The sequence below is a fragment of the Mixophyes fleayi genome, chromosome 6 (assembly GCF_038048845.1).
Source record: "Mixophyes fleayi isolate aMixFle1 chromosome 6, aMixFle1.hap1, whole genome shotgun sequence".
NCBI lineage: Eukaryota > Metazoa > Chordata > Amphibia > Anura > Limnodynastidae > Mixophyes > Mixophyes fleayi.
The window spans coordinates 189,711,377-189,731,280 of NC_134407.1; the positions used below are offsets into that span (position 1 = coordinate 189,711,377).

General features: G+C 41.9%; 2 protein-coding genes across 2 annotated transcripts in view; both read right to left on the bottom strand.

The window, feature by feature from the left end:
* LOC142094976 (uncharacterized) overlaps positions 1-19,904 on the bottom strand; it is a 218,906-nt gene that overhangs the window by 106,757 nt on the left and 92,245 nt on the right. The gene's annotated exons all lie outside the window — the stretch shown is intronic.
* BPIFB1 (BPI fold containing family B member 1) overlaps positions 1-19,904 on the bottom strand; it is a 79,545-nt gene that overhangs the window by 26,981 nt on the left and 32,660 nt on the right. Inside the window, exons 5-8 of the mRNA XM_075177662.1 lie at positions 19,125-19,280; positions 17,292-17,355; positions 16,721-16,784; positions 12,730-12,821 (exon numbers count right to left, since the gene is read on the bottom strand). Coding sequence (XP_075033763.1) covers positions 12,730-12,821; positions 16,721-16,784; positions 17,292-17,355; positions 19,125-19,280 — 376 coding nt within the window. The remainder of the gene's footprint in view (positions 1-12,729; positions 12,822-16,720; positions 16,785-17,291; positions 17,356-19,124; positions 19,281-19,904) is intronic.

Genomic DNA, 19,904 nt, shown 5'->3' on the forward strand with positions numbered 1-19,904 from the left:
TCCTCATACAAATTGAATTAAATCCATCTGTTCTTTTCCCCATTAAAAATCCGAGGGAAAGCTTCTTTTCAAGCAGTAGTACTAATTTGAAATGTCAATTACGTAATGCAAATAGATGGACATGACTTCATGTTATATAGCAGTCACACTCATGATTGAAGTACTATCAACTGAAGGGGTCAATATGCAATCAACCAATTTAGAAGCAGCTAGACAGTACATCATCATCATTGTGTATCAATGCATCAGCCCCTCAGCGCCCAGAATAGATACACGTCCTGACAGGTATATCAGCAGAATCGAAACTAGTCGGCAGAGTGTGAGCATATGAGTTTTCTATGAGTGGAGCTGATTTTCATCTACCCTGCAGTGTATTATCCAGGGCTAAACATCTTGATCTCTGTATGAGTAGAATGTGCTTTTCAGCTCCTTTTCTGGTAGGAGGCTAATTTATATATCCACATATTGGGCTGTTTTAGGACATTAAATATATTTGATTTGGAATTATTTTTTACATTTTATATATTTTTTTTATTTTACATGTTTTTTTTTTAACAATGAATATCAAAACATTATGCACTAGATTTCTCTCCCTTTTTCGATTTCTTCTCCATGGGAGTTCATCTGGAGTGGTGACTGCTGTCAGCCACATACAGTTGGTAGGAATATTCCATCTAGTCATCAACCTTTGGAAATAAAGGTTTAGTACAGGCCTGTCCAACCTGCCCTCCAGGTGTTGTGAAACTACAAGCCCCAGCATGCTTTGCCAGTAGATAACCTATTGATAGCTGGAAGAGCATGCTGGGACTTGTAGTTTCACAACATCTGGAGGGCCGCAGGTTGGACAGGCCTGGTTTAGTTTGTTTGAAGAAACCGCGTGGAGAAAATAAGAGAGGATTCCCTGTAATTCCAGGAGTTTTACTACATGCTGAATATCTACCACCTAATCGTAAGTGCAATTACAAAGGGGACAAGTGTTGCTGTAGAAGAAGAATCATCTGTATTCCTTGATGTTTGTACAAGATATGGGGATATTCTAAGAAGATTTTGAAGGCCTTACACCAGGGTTTCCCAAACCCAATCCTCAGGGCTCCCCAACAGTGCAGGTTTTCCATATCTCCTTGCTGGAGCACAGGTGTATTCATTACTTACTGACACATTGTACCAGATCCACAGGTGGTCCTAACTATGTCACATGTGATCCAGAAAACCTGCACTATTGGGGAGCCCTGAGGACTGGGTTTGGGAAACCCTGCCTTACACAATTAAGAGATTGCATGTTATTTTGTCACATATGATATGTTGGATCATGGTATTATGTTATTTAGACACATTTATGTTTAACTGGGAGAGCGCTCGCTGTATAGTGTTCTTTCTTTTTGCAATATTTAGTTAATTGTGTAGTGGCATATTTAGATCACTTTAGCTGCACTCCTTTGAGCGCTGAATTTTAGTAATTCTGTATCACAATTAATATCTTCATCTGCTACCAGAACTACTTGAATTGGATTTACGTGAACATGCCCTTACAGTACCTCCTCCATTCCGCCTCTCCAGGTGTACGGAGTCAAAAGTGTAAACTGCAAAGTCTATATGCAGATGCGAATGCATCTGTACTTGTGATGAGATGGGACTACAGTCACCATATTCCATCCATCACTATGAACTAAGTCTCTGTATTTGGACTTGGATCATCCCTGTGGTACCAATTGTAGCTGTCTGAACTTTTATTGCATTCACTGAGTTGAAATATATATTGCCCCTCTCAGCAGGGAGGATGGATGGACTACAACCAGTTGTTCCTAATTATAGCCAGGTGGGTTGCACATTTACAAGTTGCAAAATAATATGGCTGCAACACTGTTTCCTGGCCACTCTCCCTCCCACCATGAGATCAGGAAGTTTGAAGCAACTAAAACCTCTAAAAAGCATGGCAGGGGTAAAAAGAGGATTAAGTTCTGTGTTAAGTAGTTTAAGCACTTATTGTTTCCCTCTGGACTCTGCCAGATGTCTGGGCTCATTCTCAGCATCTGAACATCCGTCCCACACATTTCCAACCCCAGGCCAGGTCTCAGCCAATCGCAGGACCTTAGAATGACCTTGCAGGTTGGAATTTTTCTTTATGGGAATTTTGGAAATGTTAAAAGGACCCTGCAAAGGAAGCTCTCTGTGTTCAAGGATTCACTAAACTTGGTGTTAGAGTTTTGACTTTTACCAGCTCGATCATGATACCTGGTCTTGTTCCTGCATCTGAAACTCTGCTCTGCTAGTTCATCACTTCATCTGGATCTGCTCAAGGATCTGTACACTTGATAGCTCTATAGGTTCAGACAGCTACCATACTGATAGCGAGCTTGTGGCCATCTGGTATCAAGGATTTGGGACCAGATCTATAGCTGTGTGGGAAGCGCACACTGTACACAAAGACTCGGTCAAGCTGTTGGCTGAGTTTTTCCTCTGAAACTTCACAGGGGCAACGTCCAACGCTCAACAAACTGGTGTACTATCTTTGTGTTGTCCTGGTTACTGCATCTGGACCATTTTACGAACTTACAACTTGTCCAAATTAGCATTTTGCCCATTGAAAGTGTCAGGCAGCCGTCTCCGCACTGACACTTGGTGCAGGAGACAGACGCCTGCACATTCTTGGTGGCCGTGTCCTGTTGCCTAGCAACGTGACATTATCTCCGCTCACCTGTCGGCAGTCAGCATGTCTGACCGCAAAAATTTCGGCCTAATTGGCCTAAGGCGCATCCTGATTGGCCTAAGCCTTATGGTATATAAAGCAGCCTCTGACTCATGTCTAGTGCCAGAGTATTGGTTCACTCCTGCTCCAGCATTTCCTGAACTTCTAATCCAGTGTTCTTTGGTTCTGACTCGGCTTTCTGTGACTATCTGTCACGGGCACTAGGAGTCTTTACCCAGGGATCACCAGATGATAGGCTTACCAGAGCAGTATAGGTGGTAATATGGTACTCTGGTAGCAGGGTGATCACGGAACAGGAAATAGCAGATGATGAGATGCTCAGGAAAGTCTATGACTAGCAGCACTGGCAATATGGAGGTAGTAATACACGAGGAACTGTATGGACAAAGGACACGTGAAGGTAGTCAGTGGTCTGCGGTAGCAAGTTGTACCACTGCTATAGTGAGGAGGAATGTCCAACAGAAACGAGGAGGTGATGAGAGTCAGCGGTCTGCGGATAGCAAGTTGTACCGCTGTCTGAGTGAAGGAATGGAATCCAAATGGAGGTATCCGGGGAGTCAGTGGTCTGCGTTAGCAAGTTGTACCACTGCTATGTGAGAGGATACTGGAACAGGTGAAACTGTAAACAGGAGTCAGTGGTCTGACATCAGCAAGTTGTACCACTGAATATATATGTGAGGAGGTGCACGGGGGAAGACTGCAACACAGGATATACACAGGCACCTTATACACGATCCACAGTAATATGCACAATATGGATATACATATATATAAATGACTGATCAGGTCTGCAATCTAGAAAGTCTCTTGAAGTAGTCCAGCACAATGATAACACAGTCAATGATGGCAATAGACTCAGCGGATAGCAGACTCCAGAGAGAACCAAACACAGTCCAGCAAGATATGCAATACACAGCACAGTCAATGAGAAGTATGCATACCGTGGTTCAGCAGTAGCAGTCAGATGGGATTGCAGCGGTACCTGAGCGGCTGGAGGCCGACTGGATAGGAAGTCCCTGGATAGGTGAAGCAGCGGTCTAGCAGGTGCAGCGCACAGGTGAGTAGACCGACAGGGACACGAATCCACAGGAGTCAGCAACACGTGGAACTGGACTCATAGGAAACCCAGGAGAATGGAGATGATCCAGCAGAGGGTAGTAGAAGAGATACAAATCCAATGCTGACAGGAGGGTAGAGGCCAGTGGAACACGTGAAGGCGTGGAGAGTGGATCAGCAGGAGATGGACGATAGCGCTGACCACAGCGGCAGGACTCAGCGGCACACGGAGGTAACCAGTAGCAACCACAGGAACCAACAGCGATGGGAAACAGGAGTGCAGCGCAGGGCAGGAACTGTAGATCACGAAGTGTAGCAGATGGTAATGAAAAGCGGCAGTCTCGAGGAAGTCACAGCAAAGATGAGATGAGAGTGTAGTGCACGGAGGCAGCGGATAGTAATCAGCTGGCAGTCACGATGTTGAACACAGGCGAGTTGTAAGCAGGAGACTGTAGTGCACAGAGGCAGCGGATAGCAGTCAGCTGGCAGTCACGATGTTGAACACAGGCGAATTGCAAGCAGGAGACTGTAGTGCACAGAGGCAGCGGATAGCAATCAGCTGGCAGTCACGATGAGAAGCAGGTGAGTGAGGTAAAAGCTGGAGTGCACGGAGGCAGCGGATAGCAATGAGCAAACAGTCACATTGATATAAAATAACGTTGAAGTAGTGTAGAAGACTGTAGTGCACGGAGGCAGCGGATAGGAATCAGCAAACAGTCATGATGATAAAGTTGATGGTAGAAGTGGTATGGAACCACAGTAGTAGAAGTGGTTTTGGAAACCACAGGAATCAGCAGCACTGAATACACAAGTAATACAGGAACACCTTCAGAGACTCATGAGGAATGAGACTCCAAGATCAGGCAACGTGGTAGTGACCACAGGTGCTTAATATAGGGAGGTTGCCTGATCTGCCAATTAAGTTAAAGGGGTATACACTGAAGTATAGAAAAGGGCTGCGCATGCGCAGACCCTCAGGATGGTGGACGGCCACGGTTCCTAAATGTCCGGGAAGAGGCACTCACGGTCCGGTGAGTGACAGTACCCCCCCTTTTAAAGGTGGGCACAGAACGCCTGGAACCGGGCTTGTCCGGATTTTTGGAGTAAAACTTCTTCAAAAGGGCAGGAGCATTAAGATCTTCAGCTTTGATCCAAGAGCGCTCCTCAGGACCAAAGCCCTTCCAATGAACGAGGAAGTGAAGGACTCCTCGCGAAATTTTTGCATCTAGTACCTCGGTAATCTCAAAATCCTCCTCCTGATGGACTTGAACTGGCTGCGGAGCTGAGGGAGGAGTTGAAAAACGGTTGATAATAAGAGGTTTGAGCAAAGATACATGGAAGGCATTAGAAATCCGAAGACTCTTAGGAAGAAGGAGTTTCACACATACTGGATTGATAACTTGAATGATCCTATATGGACCAATAAAACGAGGGGCGAATTTCATGGATGGAACCTTCAAACGAATATTTTTTGTGGATAACCAGACACGATCTCCAATTTTTAGTGGTGGAATAGCCCGCCTCTTCTTATCAGCGAAAGATTTATATTTGACAGATGTCTTCTTCAAACAGGTTCTAACCTGAGACCAGATATTTTTAAAGGTCTGACAAACAGTCTCCACCGCAGGAACTTGGGTGGGCGGGAGGGCAGGAAATTCCGGAAAAGACGGATGGTGACCGTAGACCACAAAGAATGGAGTTTTGGATGATGACTCATGGTACATGTTGTTATGGGCGAACTCAGCCCAAGGGAGTAACTCTACCCAGTTGTCTTGATTGGCTGATGAAAATATCCTTATAAAAGTCTCAAGATCTTGATTGACACGTTCGGTTTGTCCATTGGATTGTGGATGGTAAGAAGATGAGAGTGCTAATCGTATGCCCAAGGTTTTACAAAGGGCTCGCCAGAATCTGGACACGAATTGTACTCCTCTATCAGACACAATCTCAGATGGACATCCATGGATACGGAAGATCTCTTTAATGAAATGTTCAGCCAGGATAGACGAGGAAGGCAAACCAGACAGAGGGATGAAATGAGCCATCTTCGAAAATCTGTCCACTACGACCCAAATAGTGTTATGGTTCTTACTAGGTGGTAAGTCAGTAACGAAATCCATACTAATATGGGTCCATGGTTTGGACGGAATGGGTAGTGGTCGCAGCAACCCTGCTGGGGTTCTGCGGGAGGATTTGAATTGCGAACATAATTCACAGGAAGCAATGAACTCTTTGACGTCTCTCCTCATTGAAGGCCACCAGTAACTTCGAGAGAGGATCTCAAAAGTCTTGTGTTCACCGGCGTGTCCAGAAAAACGAGAGGCATGGAACCACGAAAGGATTTTCCTCCTTAGAGTAGGAGGCACGAGGGTCTTCCCAAATGGTAGCGTTTTGGTGGATGAAGCAGCCAGTGAGATACATTTGGGGTCTAGAATGGTATGGTTGGAAACCTCTTCTATATCAGAGGACGTAGCAAAGGCTCTAGATAAGGCATCAGCTTTTTTGTTCTTGGCAGCTGGTTTGAAGGTAATTATTAATTCAAAACGGGAAAAGAAAAGAGACCATCTTGCTTGACGAGGGTTCAAGCATTGGGCAGACTGGAGATATGACAAGTTCTTATGATCCGTGAAGATCGTCACCGGATGGCGAGCTCCCTCCAACAAGTATCTCCATTCCTCTAATGCGGCTTTGATAGCCAGTAATTCCTTGTCTCCGATGGTATAATTCTTCTCTGCGGGTAGGAGACCCCGAGAATAGAAGGCACAAGGGTGGAATTTTTGCTGTTCCGAGCGTTGGGAGAGAATAGCTCCTAAGCCCACATTAGAGGCATCTACTTCTAGGAAAAAAGGGAGTGTCACATCAGGCTGACGAAGGATTGGAGCCGAAGAGAAGGACTCTTTTAATGTTTGAAAGGCTTGAATAGCCTCAGTAGACCATTGCTTAGGATTAGCCCCTTTACGAGTCAGGGCCACAATAGGAGATGCAATGGAAGAAAAGTCTTGAATGAAGCGTCTATAGTAATTGGCAAAACCTAAAAAACGCTGGATGGCACGAAGAGTAGTTGGCTGGGGCCAATGTAGTACAGCATTTACTTTGTCAGGATCCATCTTCAGACCAACTCCGGAAACAATATACCCCAAGAATGGAATCTGGGGTAATTCGAATGAACATTTTTCTAATTTACAGAACAATGAATTTTTCCGTAGCCTGGAGAGGACTTCTGCCACATGTTGGTGGTGAGAAGGCAGGTCCTGTGAAAAAATCAATATGTCGTCCAGGTAGACGACGACACATACATATAATAAGTCCCGAAAAATCTCATTGATGAAGCCCTGAAAAACAGCGGGGGCATTACATAGCCCGAAAGGCATTACCAGATATTCGTAATGCCCGTCTCTGGTGTTAAACGCCGTCTTCCATTCGTCACCGGAACGGATTCTGATTAAATTGTAAGCACCACGAAGATCCAACTTAGTAAAAATACGGGCTCCCTTAATGCGGTCAAATAGCTCAGTGATCAACGGAATGGGATACCGGTTCTTGATAGTAATGGCATTGAGTCCACGAAAATCTATACAAGGGCGTAATGATCCATCCTTCTTTTTGACAAAGAAGAACCCAGCTCCAGCGGGCGAGGTGGAAGGTCGAATGAACCCACGCTGGAGGTTCTCCCGTATATATTCAGATGTAGCTTGAGTTTCAGGTAACGAGAGTGGATAGACCCGGCCTCTGGGAGGAGTCTTGCCAGGAAGAAGATCAATCGGACAATCCCAAGAACGATGAGGAGGAAGACGTTCAGACTGAGCTTTATCAAAAACATCGGTAAATGAAGCATATTGAGGAGGGAGTCCCGGTGAAATAGCTGAAATGGAAGCTTGCTGTACCTTGAGAGGAATGACTTGGGAAAGGCAATGATGGTGACATTCAGGCCCCCAAGACGTGACTTGAGGGGTGCGCCAGTCAATCTGGGGAGAGTGACACTGAAGCCATGGAAGGCCTAGGACAATCGGACTTGTCGTAACAGGAAGAATTAAAAACGATATCTCTTCATGATGCAGAGCACCAATCTGAAGGGTTACTGGAGACGTACTCTGGGTGATGAGACCGTTGATGAGACGTGATCCATCGATAGCCGTCACAGTAATGGGAGTTTTTAAGGTAATCATTGGTAGAGACCATTGATTAACTAACGATTTGGAAATAAAATTTCCTGCTGCTCCGGAATCAATCAATGCCTGTGACTCAAAGGTCTTGGTAGCAAAGGAAATAGTCACATCAAAAGCGCAGACTTTAGATTTCATAGACGATGGAGAGGACTCCAGGGACCCTAACTTCACCTCTCCAGAACTAGTTAGGGCCTGGCATTTCCCGATCTCTTAGGGCAGGAGCTGAGGACATGAGTGGAATCAGCACAATAGATACAGAGTCTATTCTTGACTCTTCGTTTCCTCTCCTCAGAAGATAACTTGGAACGTCCAATCTCCATGGGAATCACAGCGGGTGACACTGGACGAAATTGAGGGTTAGAGCGAAAAGGTGCTTTAGCAGAAGTCGTTTTCTCAGCCTCTCTTTCACGAAATCTCATATCAACACGATGGCAAAGAGAGATCAAATCTTCAAGTGACGAAGGAAGCTCTTGGGTAGTCAGTGCATCTTTAATTTTATCGGAAAGCCCCTGCCAGAAGGCGGCAACTAGGGCTTCAGTGTTCCACTGAAGTTCAGAGGCTAAGATCCTAAATTGAATGACGTACTGGCCTACAGTATGAGATCCTTGTCGCAGACGGAGGATGCTGGAAGCAGCGGAGGTCACACGACCTGGTTCATCGAACACACTTCGGAATGTGGAAATGAATTTGGCACTATCTTGTAGAATTGGATCGTTTCTTTCCCACAGGGGGGAGGCCCAAGCCAGGGCTTGACCCGAAAACAATGAGATAAGATAGGCCACTCTGGAACGATGGGTAGAAAAATTTTGAGGTTGGAGTTCAAAATGGACTGAACATTGGTTAAGGAAACCTCTACAAGTTTTGGGGTCCCCGTCATATTTTGACGGAGTAGGCAGGTGAAGCGTAGGAGCTGTAGACACCTGGGATGGCAATGGGGAAACGGAGGAAAGCACAGGAGCTTCAATATTAGCTGTAACAGTCTGTCCAGATGTTCCTTGGGAGGTTAATGATTGGTAACATTGAAGTAACAGCTGTTGGCGAGCATCCTGTTGCTCCACACGGCTGACCAGATGCTGCAGCATCTCTTTAGCAGTAGGTTCCGTATCTGGGTCTGTCATGGCCTGATCTTACTGTCACGGGCACTAGGAGTCTTTACCCAGGGATCACCAGATGATAGGCTTACCAGAGCAGTATAGGTGGTAATATGGTACTCTGGTAGCAGGGTGATCACGGAACAGGAAATAGCAGATGATGAGATGCTCAGGAAAGTCTATGACTAGCAGCACTGGCAATATGGAGGTAGTAATACACGAGGAACTGTATGGACAAAGGACACGTGAAGGTAGTCAGTGGTCTGCGGTAGCAAGTTGTACCACTGCTATAGTGAGGAGGAATGTCCAACAGAAACGAGGAGGTGATGAGAGTCAGCGGTCTGCGGATAGCAAGTTGTACCGCTGTCTGAGTGAAGGAATGGAATCCAAATGGAGGTATCCGGGGAGTCAGTGGTCTGCGTTAGCAAGTTGTACCACTGCTATGTGAGAGGATACTGGAACAGGTGAAACTGTAAACAGGAGTCAGTGGTCTGACATCAGCAAGTTGTACCACTGAATATATATGTGAGGAGGTGCACGGGGGAAGACTGCAACACAGGATATACACAGGCACCTTATACACGATCCACAGTAATATGCACAATATGGATATACATATATATAAATGACTGATCAGGTCTGCAATCTAGAAAGTCTCTTGAAGTAGTCCAGCACAATGATAACACAGTCAATGATGGCAATAGACTCAGCGGATAGCAGACTCCAGAGAGAACCAAACACAGTCCAGCAAGATATGCAATACACAGCACAGTCAATGAGAAGTATGCATACCGTGGTTCAGCAGTAGCAGTCAGATGGGATTGCAGCGGTACCTGAGCGGCTGGAGGCCGACTGGATAGGAAGTCCCTGGATAGGTGAAGCAGCGGTCTAGCAGGTGCAGCGCACAGGTGAGTAGACCGACAGGGACACGAATCCACAGGAGTCAGCAACACGTGGAACTGGACTCATAGGAAACCCAGGAGAATGGAGATGATCCAGCAGAGGGTAGTAGAAGAGATACAAATCCAATGCTGACAGGAGGGTAGAGGCCAGTGGAACACGTGAAGGCGTGGAGAGTGGATCAGCAGGAGATGGACGATAGCGCTGACCACAGCGGCAGGACTCAGCGGCACACGGAGGTAACCAGTAGCAACCACAGGAACCAACAGCGATGGGAAACAGGAGTGCAGCGCAGGGCAGGAACTGTAGATCACGAAGTGTAGCAGATGGTAATGAAAAGCGGCAGTCTCGAGGAAGTCACAGCAAAGATGAGATGAGAGTGTAGTGCACGGAGGCAGCGGATAGTAATCAGCTGGCAGTCACGATGTTGAACACAGGCGAGTTGTAAGCAGGAGACTGTAGTGCACAGAGGCAGCGGATAGCAGTCAGCTGGCAGTCACGATGTTGAACACAGGCGAATTGCAAGCAGGAGACTGTAGTGCACAGAGGCAGCGGATAGCAATCAGCTGGCAGTCACGATGAGAAGCAGGTGAGTGAGGTAAAAGCTGGAGTGCACGGAGGCAGCGGATAGCAATGAGCAAACAGTCACATTGATATAAAATAACGTTGAAGTAGTGTAGAAGACTGTAGTGCACGGAGGCAGCGGATAGGAATCAGCAAACAGTCATGATGATAAAGTTGATGGTAGAAGTGGTATGGAACCACAGTAGTAGAAGTGGTTTTGGAAACCACAGGAATCAGCAGCACTGAATACACAAGTAATACAGGAACACCTTCAGAGACTCATGAGGAATGAGACTCCAAGATCAGGCAACGTGGTAGTGACCACAGGTGCTTAATATAGGGAGGTTGCCTGATCTGCCAATTAAGTTAAAGGGGTATACACTGAAGTATAGAAAAGGGCTGCGCATGCGCAGACCCTCAGGATGGTGGACGGCCACGGTTCCTAAATGTCCGGGAAGAGGCACTCACGGTCCGGTGAGTGACACTATCCTTCTGTGTTTCGTTTTGGTACCTCGCTGCCTGGCTGGTTTGACTATTTGGCTTGACCTGACTTCTCTCTGGATCCTCCCTGTGTACTGTACTGCTCGGTTGGATTTGATTTGGATTGATTGACTATGCTGTCTACTACCGTCGCTACACCAATGACTGTCTTTGAGAACCGCGACCTGCGCACCCTCTGCAGCTAAGCCCCAACCCCCTTGCGGGGGTCCCTGGTAAATACCAGGGGTACGTTAGACTCAGCCACTCCATTTTCAGTTGCGCCAATACCGATTAGCGGCCATCTCTGCAATTCCGTGTTTTACGGTTGTGCTTGTGCATTTCTGTATTAAGATACTATTTTAGCTGCTTTTGTGGTGCCCCAAAGTCCTGTTGAACAGCACAGAGGAAGTGCATAAACGCTTTTAAAATGCAGGGCTACAAGGGGTTTCTAGAGGCTGAGAAAGACACAGTGGGAAGGACAGTTGAACTGAAAAGACGTACCCAGGATGATATGCAGGAAGGAGGAGTGTTTGGTATAGCAACAAGAAAGGGGAAGCTGACATGAGAGACTGATCTGCTGCTGGAACTGATGACATTGCCAGCACACACGGCTGGAGAACGGCTGGAGACACACAGTGGGGCGTCCAAGACAGTCTCCACGAACTGCAGAACCTTTTCAAGATAAAATCCTAGCCTGCAGTGTACTGCACACACCCCAGCGTCAGAGGGAAGAGTGATGAGAGAACAGCGCCATCTTGTGACTGAATTGAGCAACAGTCCTGTGTTTTGTTATAATCTTTAACACTGCTTACAGTTTAACATCTACCCTTTAGAGAGAAAGTACAGGGACTTAATCGGGATTGTTAATCCTTCTGGAAACCTCTGCAGGACATTTAAACACTACAAAATTCCTGTGCACAGGTCAGCCTAGGACTGAGTGTAAAATATGGTAACGTTACCAGGGATAATATTGGTGCACCAAATGTGTTAGATGGATGTTAATGTTATGTGATTTACCTAAAAATTGATTTATTGATATTGAAGATGTTATATGTTAAATGCTATTGTGCTCTATGCTGATCAAACGATTATTTTGTCATTAACATTGAGCTGAAGGGGTCAGTGGCGCGGTGGCTTACCAAAACTATCCTTACCGCATTCTCAATAAACCCAAGTTGTTTGACCAATCCTTGTCCCTTTCATTGAAGTATTTATCTCCTGACCACCGGATATCCAAACAGAAAAGAAACTGACTCGTGTCTGGAGGACAAGGTAAGGGAAGAATTTCCCATCAGTCTCGACCACCACACTTTGCACCTAGCAGCTATACAATGTGCTTTAAAATGCTGTAACTATTGGGGCATTCCCATTGAACTAAAACTGTTATATTGATTAAGCAGTACTACAAACTGTCATTTGTAACTATTTTACTTAATGTATAATAGAGACTAAGGAATAAGTTGCCTTTCTATAGTGAAGCAGAATAAATAAATAAAGCCGCTGTTCACCTTAAGCTATTCATGCCGCCTAAGTATCCAACTTTTTGCTCCTCAATGTTACATACATTACTACTTAATATGTTAATGTGTGTTTTATTACTGCTGGTGGCTGTGTTTAATGGGATTTTATGCATTGAAATATGTAGAGCTTCTTGTGCATTACTATGTACAGTGTATAGCTGAAACATGTATATATCCACCTGACCTTTTCCTTGGCCTAAGGCTTAGCTATAAACCATCTTAGTTCTATCTACTTCACACTGTACCTTCAACTGCACATCCAGACTTTCAGCCGTCACAGTTGGAGGCACCAAAAGTGAATAATCAATAGCTGCCACGTTGTCAATTTTTGCTGTAACTGTACAACAGATAATATTTTCATTGGTAACATAAAAGTAAAATTTTCATGATTTCATATTCCCAAAATACTTCATATTATCTTATAATATTTCCTTTTACCATATAAATAAAACACAACATCTAAACTTGCAAAGGAACCAAACAGTAGCACGTCACAGAAAGTGGATAACCCACCATCTCTCTTATTATTTTGTTAAATGATGTGTAAAATTGAAAAAAATAAATAAGGGAAATGCATTTCAAGTTATTACAATTTTTCATTAGTTCAAGAAAGGTCATCTTTAAAAGGGCTACAGTATATCTACTGTCACACTGTGTTAGAAATCATATAGAACCACCATCCTAAAGTTTTTGTAGGGAAACATTAATCATTTTACTTTATAAAGTTGAAAAACTTCTACACTACAATTTGCATGAAGCTTAAACAATTTTCTTGAGGTAATAGATACCTAACTGTCTAAGTATGAAACACACCTGGAAGTCTTATATGAAAAGAACACAACAAAGGCCATTTACTAACTGCAAAATATGAGACACATATAGTTGACTGACTTGCACATATATACTGTATGTACACACTCATTTTCCTTTTTTCAGAAATACTTCTGTGCCGCTTTAAATACAGAATTCTCAATGTTGCTCTATTGCGTGATGAGCAAGTGAAGTGCCGGCCTTCACTCTGCTCACAATTTCTAGCAGTCTGGTTGGCAGTGTCGTCGGAAATGTCCGCTGTCTGTTTTAATGTAAGTCTGCATTTAATCCATGTTGCTGTTATAGTCATCAGAATTTATTTGTCTATATACTCGATGTCGGTAATAGACTTGTCAGAATAACGTACCCCACCCTTTATGCTTCACATTAGTAGTTTTTAATATATTTATTACATTGGTAGAATTGCATCTTGAAACAGAAATAACACAAGCTCTGCATCTGGGTGTCAATATAGTCGAAAATTTGATTCCTTCACTTTCAAACATGTGTAAAAATCAGGGGGGAGAGGATTTCTAGCGACCCACTAAATTAGAAACACTTGCAAAATGAGCAATAATATAATCTCATCTTGGCATATTGATGTGATACTAGGCACATTTCTTCACCTAAACTGCCCTGAGATAAAATTACCCATATCAGTCCATCTCCCATAAGTAGTGCAAAATTTTGCACCTCTGCAATCAGTGCCTTCTTGATGCACTAGCCGACATTTGTAGCTTCATGAATGACCCTTAGGATACTTCTACTGACCTTGATTTTAGTTCCCACTTTAACATGTATAGAAATTTACAAATATATACATATATATATATATATATATATATATATATATATATATATATATATATTTATTTAGATGTACTTCATTTAATATCTTTAAGGGGTAATTAAAAAAAAGTTCACATTTTGTACTAGCCTTCCCAAAGGAGATCTCTATAATAAAGAAGATGTTGACTTTCAAGTTACCAAAATTCAATATTGTTTAGACAAATTAAAATTTAACATGTTTAAAATAATTACCATTATCTTCCCTACATATATATTTAAGAAGTGGATACTGTTTTCTCTATTTAAATAAATAAAATACAGGGTTGCAAAAATGCAAAGCCTCTAGTTGCATTGACAGAGGGAACACTGACTATTTTATTTTTCCACCCATAATTTCCGAACTATTTTTGTAATCCAATATTGGATGTGCTCTAAACTCAACGATGCCTAATACTGTGTCAAATTTGTGGCAGATAATATGCTGAACTGTTTCTTTTTAAACATTATTCCCTAACCTGATTGTGGCTTCTTTCTATACCATACAAACTTCAAAAAAGAAAACTTTAACTATATAAAATCACTTTGTAAAAAAATGTGGATGTTTTGAAACCGGTAAAGAAAGTTAGGGACTACTATCATTTTAGGGCAGCAGTCCTACCTAAAAAGCATATCTTTGTATTTTTCGCCATCCTCTGCAATTCCATTGATCCCTCATCTTTCTATAGAATTTATCATATAATGTTCATATGAATTGGTTATCTTTCACTCCAAAAATACATACACTTCTCCTACTCATATTATATATTCATTGTAAATGGGATATTAACCTGCAGATATATTTCCTCTGATACAATTTGTGATATAACTTCATTCCATTTTATTATTTATTCCATTGTATTGCTTCCTGAACTAACTGCAGATAATCCTCATGTTAAAATTACAATGGTATCATGCCCAAAAAACTAGTTCGTACTTTCTGCTTCCAACATCAATGCTGAAAATACCAATATTATATGTGACATATTCTGCATCAGGCTTCATTAAAGTAATACATGTAACTGGAAACTATGACCTCAATATTTATATTCCATTAAGAACTTCAAAGCTCTCTGATAAAATGAAAACTAAACAAAAAGACTCTACAAATAACTACGTTTATGCGTTGTATTTATTAGGAAAGGGTTGAAAGAATTTTACTAAATGTTGAACTATTTTTTTTTACTAAATACACCCCTAAGTTATTATGATAATGATGCTTTATCTTTCATCATTATGTATTACAATTCTATGTATTTCACTTTTTCAATGAAGTTAAAAATGTTATTTATTTTCCTTTAGATGATAGATATTTTAAGCAAACTTGTGGTGCTTCTTTTTCAAATTTAGCTACTTCCAATTCTTGTTTTTTTAAATCACTTTTACATTTATTTTTAAAAGTAGGCAGCAAGTGAACAGTTAGTTCTTGAAATTGATGTTTTGGAAGCAGGAAAAATGTGCATGCATAAGGATCTGAGCGCCTGAGACAACGGTCAAAATGTAATGGCTACACGACTGGGTCAGAGTATCTACAAAACAGCAGGTCTTGTGAGTGTTCCCGATATACAGTGGCTAGTACCTACCAAACATGGTCCATGGAAGGACAATCAGTGAACCTGGCGACAGGGTCATGGGCGCCCAAGGCTCAATGATGCACATAGCAAAAGCTCGCCCGTCTGGTCCAATCCCACAGAAGAGCTATTGTAGCAAAATTTACTTAAAAAATTAATGCTGGCTATGATAAATAGGTATAGCAGCTTGTGGCATATCGGGTTTTGTAGCCACAGCTTGGTCAGAGTGCCCATGCTGACCCTTGTCCACCACCGAAAGTGCCTAGAATGGGCACGTGAGCGCAATCTGGACCATAGAGCAATGGAAAAAGGTTGCCTGGTCTGAGGAATCACTTTTTCTTATACATAATGTGGATGGCCGAGTGCATGTGAATTGTCTACCTGGGGAATAGATGGCCCCGGGATGCACTATGGGAAAAAGGCATTGTGATTCTCTGGGCAATGTTCAGCTGGAAAACATGTACTACCTACCTAAACATTGTTGCAGTACAAGTACACCCCTTCATAGCAACAGTATTCCCTTATGACAGTGGCCTCTTTCAGCAGGATAATGCGCCATGACACAATGCAAAAATTGTTCAGGAATTGTTTGAAGAGCAAGACAAAGAGTTCAAGATGTTGACTTGTCCTTCAAATTCCCAAGATATCAATGCAATCGAGCTTTTGTGGGACGTGCTGGGAAAACAAGTCAGGGCATGGAGGCTCCACCTCGAAAATTACAGTGCTGCTAACGGCTTGGTGTCAAATACCACAGGACCCCTTCAGAGGTCTTGTGGAGTCCATGCCTCAACAGGTCAGTGCTGCTTTGGCGGCATGAGGGTGACCTACACAATATTAGGCAAGTGGTTTTAATGTGTGGCCTATCATTGTACATGCAATCATTACAAGGGTTTTGAAATTTGTGATTAATTTGTGATTGTGGGGGGAGAGGCATTTATTTTCTTATGCATAACTGACTTTAAGTCTTTAAGCCTATTAGTGGTTACTTCAGTTAGTGTGTATGTGATTGTATGAGTATGAAATTCAGTACCTGGCAGGCTTTGGAAAACAGGCTCCAGTTGATTTTTAACTGCATCAATGACCTGTGGACAAATCTAAAGGGAAACAGGAAACATAAATACAAACTCTGAATATACACAATGATTAGCATTAGATTGTCAGACATAAAGGAGAGAATGCAGGAAACCCATATGTGTACATAATCACAAGTGCTGGACACAGATATCAGAAGCTAACCACAGCTACTATATACTTAGTAAATAGATATTTGCTCTATGATAGGGAAGTTTTAAAAGAGCAAGTATGTAAGTACTAATGTGTTTAATGAAGTATATAGATGAAAATATTTTTTTTTCAGGGATTATGTGGCTGCTGATAATAATGATGATAATAAAAATAATAATAATAATAATAATAATAATAATAATATTAATGTGCAATACATAGAAATATACAGAGCCAACAAGGATGTGGTGTTTCATTGTTGTGTAACAGTTATAAACATGGGAGCAGGGCTACATAAAGGTAATAACATGTACTTATATGTCCTTTAACTGGTGGAAACTAAAGATATATCTGCAATGTGCAATGATAGAAAATACCTCATTTTGCATGGTGTTCCTTAATGATGATGCAATGTTATCGTCAAAGAGGTTAATAAGCCAGCTATAAAAAGATTAACAAATTAAAAAATTGCAAATATGGTATCAACATATTATCTAACATTTTAACATGTTTTACAATAACATTCTGTAAAAAAAGATATCTCAAGTAATCTATTTTGCCCACTGCATGTTAAAAGAAACAGCATGCCCCCCGTCATAGTGGCAACCAGCCCCCCTCTCTTCCTGACAATCCTATGCTGGCACAATAATTAGTAAGATTGGAACTCTTGGAGATGCATACTTCCACCTCAGTGGCCCAATATAATAAACAGTGGTCAGATACTCAATTTTAGTATTTATTTCAATTGAATAAAAGACTCCCTAAAACCTTGTTCACCATTTTATTAAATATAAAAAATATTTCTTGATTTGTTGTAGTCGTTGGCCGCTAGTTATTGGCTGATGAATGGGAGTGATGCTCGTTTCATACCAGTCAGTGCTAGTGTGCAGGTGGGTCATTTTAAATGGGGGATTTTTAAGGGTTTTGTTTCCATTTGGATTATGACAGCTCCAGAAAGAAGAAAATGTTTCTTTTTGGTTATTTATAAAGTGGTGAACTAGAATTTTGGAGAGTCTACTTCAGTGGTCTTAAGCCCAGTACAGTGACCCAAAAAAGTATGTGCCTTGTGCTGAACACCTTGGCATTAGATATACCTATAGCAGGCAGGGCCATCTTATCCATTGGGCACGATGGGCAGCTGCCCGGGGGCCCCACGGGCAAGGGTGCCCCATAGGCATGGCTCTTAAAGAGAATAAATAATCCTGCAAAAAAAAAAAAACCTGCAAAAAACACCTTCAAGGGTCACTGAGCAGGTACATCTATCTATCTCTATCTCTATATATCTATATACATCTATATATCTATATCTATATCTAGGGGCCCCAGTGCACTGCTTTGCCCGGGGGCCCATAATGTTGTTAAGATGGCCCTGATAGCAGGGGTTAAGCCATCCCAGGCGCTGGGGCTGGTTGATGATGTGTGGAGGGGAGCATGCTGTCCGTTTTAGTAATTATTTATTTATTGTCTTTAAAGAGTGCCAGTAATGTGAAACCAGGGCCAGCACTGAGGTCTGTGAAGGGGAAAGAGCTGGTTCCCGTTATTACTATAGGAAATAATGTTAGAACAGCAGTATCCAAGTTGTAGTCAAACTGGTCACTGGTCCTTTGCAGTTGCCCAATTCTCCAGTGGGTTTTTATTAATTCGCTGAATATTTGGCATACCAAGATCGGTGAAATTTACTCAAATTTCAGAATTGGCCAAATGGATTCTCCCATCTGTATTACTTACCACCAAATCATTTTTAATTAAAAGATCATTCTTCTAAATTGGCCTATTCAATTTAGATAAATTTTCATGTAAAACATTTAGGACAACTTTCTTTCTAAATCACATATAAAAAAGCACGAAAAAGCACCTAAAGTGTATAAGAAGTGTAAATCTTCCAGATTGCAGTTTCTAGTGCAGTCTTGCTCTGTTGCAGATACATGCATGCAATCTGTGTTAATGGCACTATAAACTAAAATGAAACTATGTAATGTGTACTTGTCATAGGGATCACTTCTCTGCATGCAATATACATTGAGAATATGAGCAGTGTTTGCACAACAGCAAAAGGCACTAAAAACCAAATACATTAAAAAATATACTATATCTCTTATTTGGTGTATGGGCTGTGGAAACAAATGGTCTACATTCACTTAAGAAACTCTCATGCATACTCCCAGTGCAGGAAACCATTATATTATTGGACAAACAAAGAGGTAACTTACTCAAACCCGCCAGAAAAGTGCACCTGCATGTCTGAGATGTGGGCGCTGCAATCGGAAGCAGAAATGGTGGGTCTTCCAGATCCATCACTTCCTAAACTCAGACCTGTAGAAATAGAGATCCCTAAGACGTTCAAGTCAAAGCTGCCACCATCTGATCTATTAGTAAAAAAAAAGAGAAAAACACATGTAAACAACTTTCCTTTTTTTTTCTTCAAATCTTTTTATTGAATATTTTTCTCAAATACAGCTACATCAAGTCAAGAAATCAAAGAAGATATTTCCGTTACATTCTCCAATGTTTTCGATAACAAATAAGATCTTCATGACATTTTGGCATTACATATCAACATCAAATGGTAATATTGTCTAAAGAATTGCAATATAAAAGAATTTATGAAAACATTTTAGGTAATCTTGAGTATTTGTATATACGAATGTAACTGAACAATACAAGGCACTATTAGAAAATAAAAAAACAATTGAAATGAAATAAAACAAGGTAAACTGAAATAAAATAAAATAAAATAAAATAAGGTGGGGGAAAGGAGGGGGGGGGATAGTTGTTCTTTTAGAAAGTTAAGGATAGGGGAATCAGTCAGACCTTTCTTTTAGTTAAAGAAAATTTTATGACTTCAGAATTTTTAGGAGATTTTAGTTATCATTCTAAATATTTAGTCTTACTCTCCCTAACTTAATTGCCTCAGTAGATACCAGGTAGTGTATTCAAACAGTCTAAAGATGTTCTGCTGGACCAGTGGTTCCAGTGATTCGATATATAAG